General features: G+C 36.6%; 1 protein-coding gene across 1 annotated transcript in view; it reads left to right on the top strand.

The window, feature by feature from the left end:
• Window positions 1-628: 628 nt before the first annotated feature.
• NPHP1 (nephrocystin 1) overlaps window positions 629-18,453 on the top strand; it is a 59,906-nt gene continuing 42,081 nt past the window's right edge. Inside the window, 7 exon segments of the mRNA NM_001195841.1 lie at window positions 629-697; window positions 3,273-3,346; window positions 7,647-7,707; window positions 8,758-8,882; window positions 14,185-14,428; window positions 14,730-14,831; window positions 18,202-18,305. Coding sequence (NP_001182770.1) covers window positions 629-697; window positions 3,273-3,346; window positions 7,647-7,707; window positions 8,758-8,882; window positions 14,185-14,428; window positions 14,730-14,831; window positions 18,202-18,305 — 779 coding nt within the window.

Below are 18,453 nucleotides of genomic sequence, written 5' to 3'. Positions count from 1 at the left end.
TGCCTCTGGCTCAGGTCGTGATCCCGGGGTCCTGGTATCCAGTCCCGCATCAGGGTCCCTGCAGGGAGCCTGCTTCTCCCTATGCCCCCCCCCCCCTCTCTCTCTCTCTCTCTCTGTCTCTCATGAGTAAATAAATAAAATCTTTAAAAACACACACACCAGTCCTTTCAAGTGAGAATATGCGACAAAACCATGTATCCCAGGAAGGTCACATAGGAAAGCTATCCTTGCAGTTAACTTAAGAACTTAAGATGCTTAAATTGTACCTTAAGATGAGTTCAGCAACGCTGGCATCAGAAAATAGATGCCATAATACCGAGAACCCCGGCGGTGGTGGCGTGGGACTCCTGAAGTACTGTGGGACATGTAGTTTCCACGCCGTTGAGCCTTCTCTGCCACCTTCACCCCAATCCTGCGGGTTGACCAGTAAGGGAGGACTGATCGGAGAGCCCAGGACCTGCGGGGTGGCTACTGCGACAGACGACGACCTGCACGTTCCTCTTCCATCCGTCCCCCCCGCCCCCTCACCGCCGGGCTGCGAGGCGGGCGCGCCGTGATTGCGTCACCGTCCCACGCCGCCGCCTGGTTTCCCTGGCGACGGTGAGCGCTGAGCGCGGAGGCGAGGGAGATGCTGGCTAGGCGGCAGAGCAATCGTCTGCAGGCCCTGCAGCGCCGCAGTCAGGAATTGAAGCTACAGGTATCGTCTGACTGCCCAGCCGGGGGCCTGGGCAGCACTAGGTGGCCTGGGTTCTGGCGGCGGGCGAGATCTGGGGTGCACCCTAATCCTGGGAGCCTACCCCAACCCACCCACGTACCTTCCCGAGTTACAGCGCTCCCTCCCCCACCCCAGCATCCCGGCACTAACCCTGATTCTAACCTTCCGGCTCCTAAGCCCATCCCTGGGGAAACTGAGCCTCCGGAAAATCGTGAGCATAGACTAAGCGCCCGCTCCCTCGCTTCTCAGTCTCCATCCTAGCAACTCCTTTAACCCACCTCACCTCCCAAATCTAAAACAATAACCTTTCCAACTTTTTTTTTTTTTCTGCGCCTTTTGCTTTCTCCATGCCCCCTAACCTTTGAGCGGTCTTCCAGTAGGAGGCTATTTTTGCTTCACATGAACTCAAACGAAAAAGGTATCAAAGAATAGTCCTAATACGTAAGAAAAATACTAGGATCCGATAAATTAGCCAAGGACATGAACCAAAGAAGTACAAAGAAGTCATAAACATGAGAAAAGTTAACTTAAAAAGTAATCAAGTAACTGCCCAGGAAATAAAATATCACAAACATTTAAAAAATCATAATACTCAGTCCTGGGGAGAGTGTGATGAAACACTTATATACACTGCTCCAGAGTATAACGTACAGCATTTCTGGAAAGCAGTTTGACAAGACGTAGCGAATTAGTCATGCTCCTAGGCTGGGTAATTACATTTCTAGGGATTTGCCATACATAATAGTAAAAAAAAAAAATTATTGGGACAGAATTTAATGTGTAAAAGTGTTCATCACTGTTACTTGGAAAAGGCTGGATATCACTTAAATGATCAATAATAAGGGAATGGATAAATAACTTATGTTGGGATATAATAGTATTAAAATTTTGTGAAAACAAATTTTCATGTATGGGGAAGATATTTTTGATAAAATGTCAAGTTAGAAAAGGAATATAAAACATAAAATTAAATAGACAATATTTCAGTAAAATTATTTTGTATCTAATATACATAGAAAAAAAGATTGAAGGAAACATCCCAGGATGGTAACTGTGTATGCTAGAATGCTGATGATTATTATGTTTCTCTTAATACTTTTTGATGTTTTCATGATTTTGAACACCAAATGTATATGACTCGAAAGAGGAGAAAAAGTAAATCGTAATTAATCGTAATTAATTTATTTTCCAAAATTCTTATTTCGCTTTGCTAATTGTACTTTTTTTTTGTTTGATCTATTACTAAATAAAATTATTTTCTAGTCTTTGATAGACAAGAAATTTATTGAGTGCTTATATTTGTTCCTGTTTTGGACTCTCATTTAAAAACTACAACAATTTGATGGATAAATATTTCATAAGTGACGTTTAGATTTTACGGTGGTGCAATAAAAAGAAAATACTCTTCTGTCAGAAATAAAACTTCGTGAGGTTTTGACTTCAATGAACTTTGTCTAGGTGCTTAATAAGGTTCTGATTCCGATTTTAAATTTAGTGGGATATTAGGAGAACCAGAAAAGATTCAGAAGTAAACTGCAAAAAACTTACTAAAACAAAAATGAAACAAAACAATCAAAAAGATTAGTCGACCTGAAGAAGACTTGGCCCAGGAGTCTTCTGATAGCCTAAGTATCTGGGAGGGACTCTTTGATAGTGTGACACTTGAAGAAAAAAAAAAAAAAAGAACAGACTTTCCAACTTGGTGTCCATGGACAAGTAATCAAGAACCCATTTGGGTCATACCTGTTATAACTGACTCTATCTCCAGCTGTCAATTTGTAACTAACACTCAGATGCAAAATAGAAAGAGAAGAAGCTAGTGAATTTTAGTTTCTCTTCTTTCATCCACTTCTTTTTCACATCATCTTTAGAAAAGAACATATGAGTATGTTGTTATTACTTATGTAAATGTGTATTTACATATTTATTTTGGGGTACATTGGCAAAATTACAGGTAGTGTTTGGAAAATGCTAAGTCAAGGCATAAGATACAAGAATGAAGATAAACAAACTTGTGACATATTCATAGAATACTACTGAGCAGTATGAAGGAATAAACTAATGATTGTATACGGCAGTATCTCAAGAACATGCTATGTGAAAGGATGACACAAAAGAGTTCATCCTTTCTGGGGTATTGGTAATTTTCTGTATGTAGATAGGGGTTAGAGTTATATGGGTGTATGCATTTGCCAAAATTTAGCAAATTATATTTAAGATATGTGCATTTCATTGTATGTAAATTTTACACTGACATTGAACTCTCATTAGTGATATCTGTGGTGCATCAATTATGAGGATTACAGTTTACTTCGAAATACATAAAAAATAAGGCAAATGGATGAATGGATGGATCAAAAAGGTGTAAGTAAAATATTAATGATAGAATCTAGGTAGTGGTTATATGGAAGTTCACTGTGAAATTTAACTCTTTATATACTTCGTTGTATGTTTAAAAGTGTTCGTTGTGAAATATTGGGAAAAGAGAATTAAAATTTTATTTCCTGAGGTTATATGGTACTTAACAATATATTCTAACAGTCTCTATTTCTTGTAGGTTGGTAGCTTGCTTTCTGAGAGTCAATTGAAAGAAGCTCTAGATGCCAGTAAACGGAGAAATATTTACCAAAGGTAAATTACATACTGAATTATATAAGCTATCCAGATATAATACTTACATTTCAGTGGGCAGTATTTATAGCATAGAAATTGTCTGAGATGTTATTTCTTTCCTTTTTTATGGACAATTCCTAAAAAGAATAATAATGGAAATTAATACTAAGATAACAATGAACGAAATTTTCCAAAATTTATTTTAAAGTATTTCTTGCAATTATCTGTATTTCCCAGGTCTAAATAGTGGAATGATTAAATAGAGAATTACAAAAGTTAAAAAGCAGCAATTTACATTTATTCTCTACTCTGCATGTTTCAAGCAGTGTGGTCCACACTCTTAAAACCTCTTTCCTGATTAATTTTCACAATAACACCATGAGATACTTTTTAACATAGTTGAGAAAATTAAGGTTCCCACAGTGGTTTGTTAACATGTCTACCATGACTTTGCTAGAGGACATTAAAGTGGGCCGGCAATAAACATACTTGAAGACTGCTGAGAAATGTGAAATTCAGTCAAGGAAAAGAGAATTTCACTGCAGTCTCATTGGAATTGGAGGCATTGATCCATTTGAATCTAATGGAAAAATTACATCATGATATAACTTGGATCTAAAAAAAACTAAGCTAAACCTGAAGGTTATGGACTTGGCTTTTGTGACAGCAACTATAAAAACTGTTCAGTGTCAACATAGTGGCTGAGGCAGAATTATGGTAGATCTTTGTCCTACTGTAGCCTCAGATCCTGGGATCTGGTCAGAAAACTCTTATTAGCAGTTTTGCCTTACTTGGGATGGTGACCTTAACTCCCTTGACATAGGAAAACTATTCTTTCAGAGGGTGTGTTTTGTTCTGTTTTGACTTCTTTAATCCCTAGGAGAGATCAAAATTAAATCAAGTTTAAAATTACATGGACATGATGAACTAAATCGAATTAGTCTATTCATACTTTCATATTCAATTTAGGACATCATTAAGATAATCTGTATGCTTTGGGTATTTAAAACGAGACATAACATTCAAAGGAACATGAAATTCATTTTATTAGTTTAAATGATTCACTTGAACCATTTGAAAAAAATTTACTTACTTTAGGCATTCGAAGTGCTGAAAAGCAAAATAAAATTTAAATGAATTTTAAAATGTTGAAGAGAACTTAATTAGCTGCATTTATTAGGATTGATTAAGAAATTCAGTTCACATTGAGATAATCAAATAAAAAAGAAAAAGTGAAGGTAATTATACTTACTTGACTAGATTTTAAAATAGAATAAGATTTACAGGCTAAATTTGAAGTCCCAGGGAAAACTAGGTTTTAAAATTTTATTTTAATAAATGATAATTATTTTTAAACCCACATAACCATAAATAGTCTTCTTCATGTATAAAAAGATTGCCATCATAGTCATTTAAAAAAATTCTCATGGACACTTGTATGTTTGAAAACATCAACCCCTATGTTTCATTAATTGGCTTGTTATACAGTAAAAATTATTTCTCTTAAACCTTTGAAGACATTGTCAGGTTTCTTTATACTCAGTAGTGTGAATAAGTTTGATGATTGTTCCTTTATAATTGACCTGTTTGGGGCTTGTCTCTTCAGTCTTGCTGTTTTGAAATTTCATCCTGCTAAATGCTCAGTGGGTCTTTCCAACTAGAAATTCTTGTCCCTCATGAGCTTCTGGGAAATTTCTTTTACCAAAAGATCTTTTTATTTATTTATTTTTTTACTTCTGTTTGTCTATTTCTTCCTGAAACACCTTTGCATCAGGTATTGAACATCCTAGACTCTTCTTTGTAGTCTCCTATCTCCCCATTAAAAGTTTTTGTTTCTCTGTCTTTTTGTTCACACCTGGGAGGTTCTCTTGTCTTCCATTCCTCTGGATTCCAATGATTTATTTATTTAATTTTAGTTAGTCTTAAATTTAACTTCACGTTGCTGATTTTCTTTATTATATCTGGTGGTCTTTGGGTTATCCATTTTTATTTAAGAATGAGGGAGTAGTTTGATTATTCCAGACAGCAGTCCAGGATTCTTATGCTGTTGTAGGTATAGGTCTTTTTCCTACATTATTACCCCCTGGGTGAGAATGAAGTTCTTTGTACATGGGCAGGGTTTTTCGGGGGGGCCTAGGAACTAGCTGTTGGGCCGAGGAGTGCCCAATGCCAAAATAGAGTGGGCCTTAATCCTGGTGTATGGGGAACTTATTTGGCAACTGTAATTCTCCCAGGTCATTCATTAATTGTACTTTTTAGAGACAATCCTCTGGTAAGGTGGGAGAACAGAGGGAGGTAAGATAAGAGAAAGGGGAATGCTAGCTGGCTCAGATTTTCTGTGAACAGACTTTTTAAAAAGGCAGACTTCTTATAAAAGGGTGTTAATTAAATCTAAACTTAATCAGTATCTTTACTCTCTCCCTAGATACTATCTATAAAGCTCTTAGGTTGCCTTAAGATTGATTGCTTTTATAGTTTAGATATTATGGATATCATTTAATTAATATAATATAATGTAACATAATATGTAAAGCAAATCCCAGCCATTGTGGATGTCTTCACCTGTAGAACTTCATAATACATTCATTCCCTTAGACACATTTTAATTACCCCTCCCTTCCTAGTCCTTCCTACCTGCTGACCCAAATCATGGTGTTCACTGCCTGGTGGATCTTGTCCCTTTTAGAGACTTCTTACTTTCTTTTTAGAAGAACACATTTCTACCTTTTTGCCATTCAGCAGAAATATTTTGAAATGTCTTTCTGACAGGTGGTCCCTCTTTCACTCTCCTACATTCAGGATTTATTACCTTTTAAGATGTTTTAATCATTTTTTGTGGGGTCTCAGGAGGTGGTGAAGATGAGCACGTACTTGAGTTTTTATCCTGATCCAGAAATCTTAAAATATCTGAACAGTTTGAGGATTTTAGTAATGTTATAGATACAAAGGAGATCATTTTAATAAACAGTTTGTTTTATAGTTTTCTTCTCTGGCTCTTAAGTGAAATTTTCGAGTCTAAGTTTTAGTTAGGATTCTTTTGGTCTGCGTAACAGGGTACCTATTAAAATTAATGGCTCTACAGTCTCATTCCACAAAAAGTCTGGAAGTAGGCTCTCTCAGGGTGGATAAGTGGCTCGTGATGTCCTCAACGACCAGCCTTTGCTCTCATCATGCTCTGTCATCCTCATCTAGCCAGTGATGGCTTCCCTCACCTTTACAAAGTCCTCAGGTATCTGTATATAAAAGCAGAAAGGGTGAAGGATTCTTTAAGTGCTGCACCAGGGAGGATAAAATGGGAGGCAGTGCCCAACATATTTCTTTCATGTTTTGTTGGCCAGTGGTGGGCTGTACACCTACCCTACCTGCAGTAGATTCTGAGCACTTAAGTGTCAGTGTCAATGAGGGGCTGAGCCTGTCAGCATAGATGCAGATTGTGGAAGGGCTTTTGGGTAAGTAACTGGCAGGGTCAGCTATAGTTTGATATTTTCACTTCTTTTCAGTCTCTTTCACAAAGGACTTTTGTCTCCTTTTTTGCTACTTATTTCATTTCATTAGTTTCTCTAAGAAAAAAAATTAGCAAACAGCATAAAAAAATATTGACTCAGGTTATTTTTTGAGAAAACGTGAATTTTGATAACTGTCATTATTAGATATAGCCCATTTCCAGTCATTTTTATACTTCTTATTTGGGTCTAAGCCTTAAGCTACATTTTATGGGCCATCTATGGAATAATTAAAGTATTATACCCATCTAGATAGGCCGAGCGAACTTAAAAGGGGAATGTGCTGTGGTGGGAAAAGACCAGATGCGGAGTCCTAAACTCTGTCTTTGCATGTTGCACCATTGACCAGTTGTGTCCTCTCCTTTGAATCTCACATCCTTCTACTGCAGCAAGAGTTGGTATGAGGCTCAAATGAGGTGGTGCTTGCGCAGTGCCTAGAATTATGCATGATGCACAATGCACTTGGTCGTTATCATCCTTAGGGATATCTTCTAGACCAGGTCCTAGGTTTCTGGAATTTTAGAGCTGGAGAAGCATTTTGAAATCTAATGCTTTCCTTATTTTAGAGATAGGAAACTGAAGCTCAGAGGCACACCAGCTTTCTGAGTCTTGACTGTCCTACCTGAGTACTTTAGAGCATGTGAGGATCACCCAAGCTGGTGGGTGGAAAAGCAGTTACAGGTGAATTATTTAACATCATTCATACAATAGCTAATTGCCTTGCCAGCTTAAAGACTTATGTATGATTTTATAAGGTAACTTTCTAGTCTGACAATAGAACAATTAATACATTTTCTTTCTTTTTGAAAATTTAGATGTATCCAATTAAAACAGGCAATAGATGAAAATAAAAATGCTCTTCAAAAATTAAACAAAGTAAGTATTACAGTTAATGATATTACAAAAAAAACTGGTTTTTATACAGTTGTTCTCATTAAGTGGGAATTCATTAGAGTGGGTAAGTCCCTGGATTTGCTTTCATGGTGGTGAAGTCTAACTGTGATCAGTGCCAGTTTGCCCAACTGGCTTACTGAATATGTGCTTTAGAGCAGAAAATCTGGGGCTCTGAACGCTGAGAAAAGTTCAGCTTTGGTGAATTTACCCAGCATAGAGTACCCAGAAAATCCAAGAAGAAGCTATTTTTATTTTTGTATTGTATAAGTTTTATGTTTTATAGTTTGGAGTTGTTTTAATTTTAATTACTCTCTGGGGAGAGTACGTAATCTGGTCATGAGGGTAAGGTGTAGAGAAGCTTCTTGTATCACATGGCAGCTCTAATATCAGTGACTCTGCAGAAATAGGAGAAACTAGGATTAACTCTTGGAAATCCCTTCAGGATCTTCCCTTTTAGTATGAGCCTGAGCTTCAACTAGGTGTCCTGGTCCAGAAACTCACAGAACATTTAAAGTGGAAGGCATCTAAAAGTCATCTCCCTACCTGCATGTGAGTGTCTGTATTTCAGTGATACAAAACTCTTGAATTTAGAAGGCAGGCTGACCCTAAATTTGAAATCTAATTATCCTGTTTCTCTGGTGAGGAAACTTGAGTCTCCCAAAGGTGAAGCAGCTTTCTTAATGTCTCACTGCCAATAAGTGGCAGAACTTGGGATTGACGCCCATCTTTTTAACTCCAAAGCCTATCTTCTGTCTAGAACCTGTCTCTTACTCACTGTAGAGGGTCTGAAATAGCTAGCAAAGAAACTAAACAAAAAACCAACTAGTATAACTTTATTTTTAACTTTGGGTTACATTTCAATATAATAATCTACATTTCTTTTAATCTGATTTCTCTAAGGTAGGCCTACTCTCATGTTGACATTTACTTTGTCTTCTAGAACTTACCGGAGTATTATTTCCCTTCTAAAATAAATATAATAGGAAACCGAAATTAAATTTTTCAGTGAAATAAACTTATATTCTCTCATAGGCTGATGAAACTGCACCCATCGGGAACTATAATCAGAAAAAAGAGGAGGAGCGCAGTCTTTTGGATAAGCTTACCCACCAACTGCAAGAACTTGCTGTGTCCATAAGTAGAGAAAATATAACTGAGTATGCTTCTTTCCTTCCTTTCTTTCTCTCAGATATTATGTCACCCACACGTTTAATGTTTGACTCAGAATAAAGACATAGTAAGAGTATAGATACAAAGAAATGGTGATAGCAAGTATAATCAGCTGATATTTTATAGTGTATAGTAGAAAGTCTTAGACTGTATAAAAAATGTAAAGATATAGAAGTCATTACCTCTGTCTTAGGCAATTTATTATCTAGTTGGAGAAACAAAGAGAGAGAAAGAGAGGTCTGAAAAACTAAACAAGTGTTACAAAATAAGGATGCCTTTAATGTCAGTATTGATACATAAAAAGAAATTATTTGGATGGTCTATTTGCTTCCTTTTTCCCTAAATATTCTTTAAAAACTGGAGGCAAAAATATGCATTGTTTTTCTGTTGTGGTATATGTTATTAATAGCCTTTGCAAAGTGGAAAGAAAACTTGATGGTGTAAATAAACTCAATTTCTGGAAAGCAAAAAGGAAAAAATTAACTCCTTAGATTCTTCAAGTACTGTTGCCATACTTTCACACTATAGCTTAGGGAAAATGCTAAAGGATGTAGATCCAAGGATTCTAGAGTTCCCACTGATATCTAGTACAAAGTAGCTGGTTTTGGACTTAACCATCCTACCATAAAAACTATAAAATCAAAAACAAAACAAAAACTATAAAATCCAGACAAAATATACAAAACAGCTGCTCGAAGTCATTGAACATCAGCCAAGCAGGGCTGATGTCCTTAATATAGGAAAACACAGGGACTAAGGTCTACATTCACCCAGACCCTATCTCTGGGGAAAATTTACAGGCTGTGGTACAGGAAGGTGGATCCTAAACAGGAAGCGGCAGTGTCACTGAGCTCAGGAGGCAGAAATCAAATTTTGGGGGTTCCTAAGGCCATTGGAACTTGTGGGAGAAAGAAGTGTGTTGCTAAAGACAACTAGGAAAATATAAATAGATTGCTGGGCTACACAGAGCATGATTCCAGAAGCACTGGCAGGAAGTACCTGCTAAGAGACTGAGAGCTTAAAAGATTCTGGAAGTCAAGCAATCCTGGAGAAATACTGAAATTTGTACCTAGTTAGAGTAATGAGACCTTGGTGAATGCTTCAGGCATTTAGTGGAGATCACAGAAGGCCTTAGTCATGCTGTCATTGTCATTGCTGTATTAGGAGCAATACCATAATATTAAGAACTGTGGTCTTAAAGACTGAAGTAGATCTTGTCCAAGCCTAAAACCAGACCTTAACAGAAACATGATGATTTAATGGTGTAACAGAATAAGATTCAACACTCTGTAAAGGAAGATGACATAATCCAAAGTCTCTAAATGTCTCATCCACAGTATCCACTAATAAAAGAACTACTAGAAGTACAAAAGAATAATCAGTAATTAAGTAAGAAGGCAGTAAATAAAAGCAGACTTAGATTTGAACTAGAAAAAAAAAGTAGCTGACAGGGACTTCTAAATAATGATTAATTTGTTAAAGTAGAAGAAAAGATGGAAAATTACACCATACACAAAGATAAATTCAAAATGGCTGAAAGAACCAAATGTGAGACAAGAATCCATCAAAATCCTAGAGGAGAACACAGGCAACACCCTTTTTGAACTTGGCCACAACTTCTTGCAGGATACATCTATGAAGGCAAGGGAAACAAAAGCAAAAATTAACTGTTGGGACTTAATCAGGATAAAAAGCTTCTGCACAGCAAAAAAAAAAAAAAAAAAAAAAAAAAAAAGCAGTCAACAAAACTAAAAGACAAACGTACAGAATGGGAGAAGATACTTGCAAATGACATATCAGATAAAGGGCTAGTATCCAAGATCAATAAAGAACTTACTAAACTCAACACCCAAGAAACAAACAAGCCAATCATGAAATGGGCAGAAGACATGAACAGAAATTTCACCAAAGACGTACACATGGTCAACAAGCACATGAGAAAATGTTCTGCATCACTTGCCATCAGGAAAATACAAATCAAAACCACAATAAGATACCACCTCACACCAATGAGAATGGTGAAAATTAACAAGACAGGAAACAACAAATGTTGGAGAAGATGTGGAGAAGGGGGAACGAACCCCCTTGCACTGTTGGTGGAAATGCAAACTGGCACAGCCACTCTGGAAAACTGTGTGGAGGTTCCTCAAAGAGTTAAAATTAGAGCTACCCTATGACCTGGCAATTGCACTACTAGGTATTTACCCTAAGGATACAGATGTATCTTTACATCTGTATGGCAGGACACCAGCACCCCAATGTTCTCGCAGCCATGTCCACAATAGCCAAACTATGGAAGGAGCCACAATGTCCTTCGACAAATGAGTGAATAAAGAAGATGTGGTATAAATATACAATGGGATATTACTCAACCATCAGAAAGGACGAATACCCACCATTTGCTTTGATGTAGATGGAACTGGAGGCTATTATGCTGAGTGAAGTAAGTCAGTCGGAGAAGGACAATCATCATATGGTTTCACTCATATGGGGAATATAAGAAATAGTGAAAGGGATTATAAGGGAAAGGAGGGGAACTGAGTGGGAAAAATTAGAGAGGGAAACAAACCACGAGAGACTCCTAACTCAGAAATGAACAAAGGGTTGTGGAAGGGGAGGTTGGTGGGGGGTTGGGATAACTGGGTGATAACTGAGGAGGGCATTTGATGGGATGAGCATTGGGTGTTATACTATATGTTGGCAAATCAAACTTAAATAAAAACAAATGAAAAAAATAAAAAACAAAACTTAAAAAAAGAAAAGAGGGATGAAATGGAAAAAAGTGGAATATTTTAAGAAACATCTAACATGAACATTCTACAACTGTAAAATATCTGATGAGATAATGACTGAGAAATTCCTCAATCTGATTCAATATTGATTCAAAGAGGTGGAAAATGTCTTGTAATAAAGAAAAAAAATAATCAGTAGAAGCTCAGATGACCCAAATGTGAAAATTAGGAAACAAGAACAATTTGAAAACAATTGTTTTCAATTTCTTAAAGAATTTATTGTAAAAGATGGATAGCTTGGATGGATAAGGAGGAATCAAGCAGAAAGATGGCAGCTAACAAAATTTATAGCTTTAAATGCATACCTTAGGAAAAGAAGAAAAATTGAGAATCAGTTATTGAAGTTTCCAACTTAAGAAAACAAAAGAACAAGAGATTAAACCCAAGGTAAGTAGATAGGAGGAAATAACAGAAATAAGAGCAGAAAACACTAAATAATAAAAAGACTTACAGTAGATAATATCAACAAAACCAAAAGCTGGCTCTTTGGAAGAATTTATTAAATGGATAACTTCCTAGCAAGACTGATCAAGAAAAGAGAAAGGAAAACAGAAATAAAAACTAATCACTAGGGCAGCCCCCGTGGCTCAGCAGTTTAGCGCTGCCTTCAGCCCAGGGCCTGATCCTGGAGATCCCGGATGAAGTCCCACGTCAGGCTCCCTGCATGGAGCCTTTGTCTCTGCTCCACCCCACCCCCCCTCTGTGTGTGTGTGTTTCATGAATGAATAAATTTTTTAAAATCTTTAAAAAAAAAAACTAATCACTAGTGGTCCTACAGAAATTAAAAGGATGCTGTGACGATATTATGAACAACTTTATACCAATACATTTGAAAAACTAGATAAAGTAATTTCCTTGAGAAATAAAAGGTACCTGATACAAGGTGAACAGAAAACAGTCCTGCTAAAATGTCCTCTAAAGAAGTTGAATGTATAATTAAAAACCTTCCCACAGAATAAAACTGATAGAATTACTGCAAACATTTAAAAAAGAAATAATACTAGTATTACAAAATTTTTATATAGAAGGACATTTCCCAAATCACTTTAAGAGCTTTTGATACCTTTGATATCAAAACCTGACAAGAATATTATATAAGAAAAAAAAAGAGACCCTTATGAACACATGAACAAACCCAATATAAAATATTAGCAAATAGAATCCAGTGTCATATCAAAATGACAATACAGCATGACTAAGTGGAATTTAATCCAGAATGCAAGGTTACTTTAACGGTCAAAAATTAATAAGTGAAATTCACTCTTTTAGCAGAATGAGAAGAATCATGAATAATTATGTCAAGTTCCCATTATCCTTGGCAACATTTTAGAATAGTTGACTCATTTCTGTTACATTTTTCTATTACATTTAAGATATAAAATATGTGCAAAAGATCTCCTGAAAAAGGAAAAGGGCACATTGAAAATCAATATGACATATTTTATGAATTTTTATTTTTATAGTGTAAAAATTTTGTGGAGCTACTGTTTATGTTTAGGTCATTGTGATATGAGTGTGTCCTACAACTATTTTTTTAAATAAAATTTTTGTTTATTTGAGCAAGAGAGCAGGAGCAACAGGGGGTAGGCAGAGGGAGAGAGAGAAGCAGGCTACCCACTGAGCGAGGCTCAGTGCTGGGCTCCACAATGGCTGGATCCCAAGACCCTGGGACCATGACCTGAGCTGAAGGTAATTGCTTAACTGACTGAGCCACCCAGGCATTCCTCTCCAGACCTAATTTGAAGCCTTTCCTGATCCCCACCCCATGCAGTATAGGTCAAGTGATCCTCTGTGTGTTTTCTTAGTATCCTGTGTATACCTCTAATGTACCTACCAAACCATATTGTAATTATCCACTTTCTAGATTGTCTCACTGTAAGCTCCTTGGGTACAGGGAATTGTTTACGTGGTTTACCTTTGTATCCACTGTGTTTGACATGGACCTGACATACATCATTATCATCATCATAGCTGACTTCTATTAAAAAACTTGCGACTAGCAGGCACTGTTCTAAACCCCCTGCAAATTTGTAACTCATGTAATCTTCATGACAGTCCCGTGAGGCAGATTCTATTATTACCTTCACTTTACCAATGAGAAATGGAAAGCTTAAAAGAAGCCTATCCAAGGTCACTCAGCGAGGGGAAGACAGAGCCAGAATGGAAATTCAGAGCCTGTGCTCTAACCTCTGTGTTAAAGTGCTCAAGCAGCATTTGCTGAGTAGATGAATTCAAGATTTGAATACAGGTCCCATAGTCTCAGGTCTCTCAGCCTCAAGTCCCGTGCATGCTCTGTCTGTCATATTTACTCCTTCACTGCTCAGTCCCTCAAGTCACATATTGTTAGCTAGATGGTAGAAACCATGAGTTGTGCTTTCTCCTTATTTCCCTTATTTGCCCAGTTCCAAATATGGGCAGGGTCTTCTCTGTGTAGAAGTTATACTTGATTCTTATATGTTATTTCAAGTGATCCTTATCATAGAACTACTTTTCACAGAATCAGGGCACTTACTGAAAGAGAGGAAGATAACAAATCTGCTGACGAAGAGGAAGAAGCTGAAGAAGAAGATGAGGAGGAGGAGGAAGAAGAAGAGAGTGAAGAAGGTGGTGGGGAGGAAGAAGAAACAGAAGAGGAAGAGGAAGAGAAACAGGAAAATGAATCCCACCACCAGGCAACAAGTAAAGAATACATTGCCGTTGGAGATTTTACTGCTCAGCAAGCTGGGGATCTTACATTTAAGGTAGAAACAAAACTAAAACCTGACCTAAGGATGAGTTTGCATGCCTGACAAAATAAGAAAACCCTGCCTATTTCCTATATTTCACATGCCTGGTATTGTTTTTAAAGACTCAGTCTGTTTTAACAAAATAAGTAAAAATTATGATTTACAGGTACTAGTCATGTGATATTATGTTATCAAAGTTACCTGGTAGGAAAATGGTGAAATGCTATTCTGTTTTTGAAAATAGTTTCAGTGGTGATTATTCCTAATTTGGAGGTAAATTTTAATTTAAAATTTTTTTACTTTGTTTTGATTTAAGAAAAGGGAAATTCTCCTTATAATTGAAAAAAAACCTGATGGTTGGTGGATAGCTAAGAATGCTAAAGGAAACAAAGGTCTCATTCCCAGAACCTACGTGGAGGTTAGTCTTTATTGTTTATTCTTTCCTTTTTTTCTCTTTTCAAAACTTTTTTCCATTAAAATTTTTTTCAAAACTTGTCTTCATTTTTAATAAAATATTAAGTTGTATTCTTTGTTCATTTGGCTAGTGAATGACTTGAGATACAGAATTTACTAAAATTTTAGAGGGACAGGGCATGGGAAAAATCTTGTGTGTTAACAGTCCTGGAGACCTATGAAGTGCTGGGATATTTGTAGGTGAGACCTAGAATGTTTGACACAAAGTGCTTTGTGGATTGATACTGTTCATAAAAATCAGTAAGTTTATTATTTGTTGTCAAACAAAGCCACAGTTAACTTTGTGTTAACTTCCACTAAAATATGATCCCTTACTAGAATGTACACATACTATATAAGTGTGTTTGAAGCCTATTTTTTAATATTTCATTATATAGCATGGTCATTGTCTTTGCCAATATATATTGATATCTGTCTGGATCAGTGCTATCCAATAGAAAAAGAATGCAAACTACAAATGTATTTATAATTTTCCCATAACCACTGAGATGTCTTCTTTTTCTGATACCACTTCTAACATTAATTGTATGATTTTTCTCTAACACCAAATATGTGTCATTTTTCTGCACCAGTTCTCTAAAACCAATCAGGTGTCCAGCAGTTCAACTCAATTCTGACACTAACTCCTGGAGTTAGCATAGACCCCTCAAGCTAAAGGCTCACCCCACGAGCTGCCCTAATTCAGATGCCAGTCACAAGTCCCAGGGGCCACTTGTACTTCTGAGTGACCCCCTGTGAACTCAGTTCCCACATGCCTCCTCAGTTTTGGTAATTTGCTAGAGGGACCCACAGAACTCAGGAGAATGCCTTGCTTGTGTTTACCAGTTTATTAGAAAGGCTACAGCTCAGGAACAGCCAAATGGGAGATGTGACTAGGGCAAGGTATTGCAAGATGGAAGACTCCTTCCATGCCCCCTCTGGGCACCCCCCTCCCAACACTGAGCACAGCACTTATACGTGGTCACCAAGCTGGAAGGCTCCCTATCCCCTGTCTTTTAGAGATTTTTATGGAGGTATTAGGTGTGATTGATTAAGTGATTGGCCATTGGTGATTGAATTCAGTTTCTTGCTCTTTTATGCTCACTGAAGGTGAGAAGGGTGATAGTGGTGGTGCCCTGAAAGTTCTAACCCTCTAATCACATCATTGGTTCCTTTGGCAACCTGCCTCCCCCCACTCCACTACCTCATTAGCATAAACTCAAGTCTGGTTGAAAGGGGCTTATTATGAATAATATATAAGACACTCCTGGGATGCCTGGGTGGCTCAGCAGTGAGCGTCTGCCTTCAGCTCAGAGCGTGATCCCCAGATCCTGATCAAGGCCCACATCAGGCTCCCTGTATGGAACCTGCTTCTCCCTCTGCCTATGTCTCTGATTCTTTCTCTCTGTGTCTCTCATGAATAAATAAATAAAATACTAAAAAAAAAAAAAAAAAAGACACTCCTATCACTCAGTAAATTCCAAAAGTTTTAGGAACTCTTGCCAAGAAATGGGAATAAAGATAATATATATAAATATAAGTAAATATATATATATTTTTATTATACCACATGCATTTTTAAAAAAGGATAAAAACAGGTGACATTATTTTTAATAATCTATATTACTTATATCAAAGTACTATCATTTCAATCTATTAATATTTTTAAAATTTTTCTTTTTCTTAACCAATTCTTCAAATTCCAGTGTGTACTCTACACCTAAATAGCACATCTCAGTTTGAACTAATCACACTTCAAGTAGCAATAAGCCACACATGGCAAATGGCTGCCATATTGCACAGTTCAGGTTTAAATCATCCTTTTCAATGGTAGCATAGTAGTATTCCAGTTTCTTTTTTTTTTTTTTTGTATTCCAATTTCATGTAGATGGACATGTTGTTTCCAACCTATAAGAACTATAGATTATGTTGCATGGAGCTATAGTTAGCTTCTACTATGAGATACAAAAGGTCCCCCCAAATAGTGGCTTAAATAAGGTAGATGCATATTTCTCTTGTGCATAGAGTAAGTGTAGGGGGAGGCAGTGGTGAAGGCTGCATCTAATATTTTACTCTATACTAAAGTGGGAGTCAGATCTTCCAAGGGCTATCTCTCTCTCTTTCTCTCTCTTTTTTTTTTTTTTTTTTTCCCAAGGGCTATCTCTTTAGTGTACGTTGGTTGCTAGATCTTCTAATGATTTCAAGAAGCAAAAGAAGGGGAATAAGATGTCTAAAGGCATGAGCTGCTACCTTTTTAAGATGGTTTTCTGGAATTTACACAAAGAACTTCTGGTGGTATCACCTTGATCAGAATTGAGTCTCCTGGTAACACCCAGCTGTAAGGAGGGTTTGGAAAATGTAGACTTTTAGCTGGCTCATTGCTAAAATCAGAAATTCTGTTAGAAAAGAAGTGGTCAAAAAAAAAAAAAAAAGAAGTGGTCGAGGTTAAGTGGTAGACAACCAGCAACCTGTGTTGTGATCATTCCACACAGACATCTTCATAGATTTGTCTGATTTATTCCCCTCAGATAAACTCCTAGGTGCTCGTTGCTGGTTCAAAAGATTTATACCTTTATATTTTGATTTAGTTTGCTATTTTGCCTTTCAGATAAGTTATATTTATTTGTACTCCCACCCCCAGCATGTGAGAATACTTGTTTCCCCATACTATGTGCCAGAGATGGCTGCCACCAATCTTTTTGCCAGTGTGGTAGGCCAAAAGAGGCTCATTGTTGTTTTGATGTATATTCATTGTACTGCTAATAAGATTAAACATCATTTCATACACTTTAGGACCATTTCCACATCTTTATAAATTGCTTTTTTTCAGTTTTTGACCATTTTTAAAGAGTTTTTTTTAAATGTATTGATTTATAAGAGTATTATAATATTTTCAAAATAAAGGTATTAACTCTTAAAAATCAGTGACAAATATCTTCTTTGTTGACTTTTAGACATGGTTATTTTTTTATGTTGCTAAGTCTGTCAGTGTTTCCATTTATGATTTTTGGTTTGGGTATTACAATTGGAAAGGACTTCCCCATCTCAACATTATTTTCTTCTAACACTTATAGTTCTTTTATTTCTATCTTCTTTTTTATTCATTGGAATAAATTCCATCTGGAATTTATTTTGATTAAGCTTACTCTCTACCTCTATCGTTGTAATCTTTGCAAATAGTGAAGTTATCAACAATGTGTTGAAATCTTTTTCCCACTGATTTTTGATATACCCATTGTATACATTCCCATCTATAGTTGAGCCTTCCTGAAAGTATTTTTATTGGTTGATTTTTGCATTAGGTAAAAAGCATTTCATATTTCAATAATTTTCAGCCCTATAATAAAGAAGAAGGTCAAGACACAAGTGAAGAAGAAGACAGTGAAGAAGATGTAGAAGTGGGAGACCAAACAGCAGGAGGGGAAGAAGTTAAACAAAGGTAAAAGGTGTGAGAGGATAGCACAGTGAGTTTAAGAAAACTCTTTATTTTTCCTATTGTAAATAATTCCAGAATTTTTTGAAACAGAGGCAACTTGGCAGTTTGAGAACAGTGCTTTTCATGTTACTGTTTGCTTAAAGATCAGTAC

This window comes from Canis lupus, chromosome 17, assembly GCF_011100685.1.
Source record: "Canis lupus familiaris isolate Mischka breed German Shepherd chromosome 17, alternate assembly UU_Cfam_GSD_1.0, whole genome shotgun sequence".
NCBI classification, from domain to species: Eukaryota; Metazoa; Chordata; class Mammalia; order Carnivora; family Canidae; genus Canis; species Canis lupus.
The sequence above is the reverse complement of the archived record's forward strand: the minus strand, read 5'-3'. Positions and strand labels throughout refer to the sequence as shown.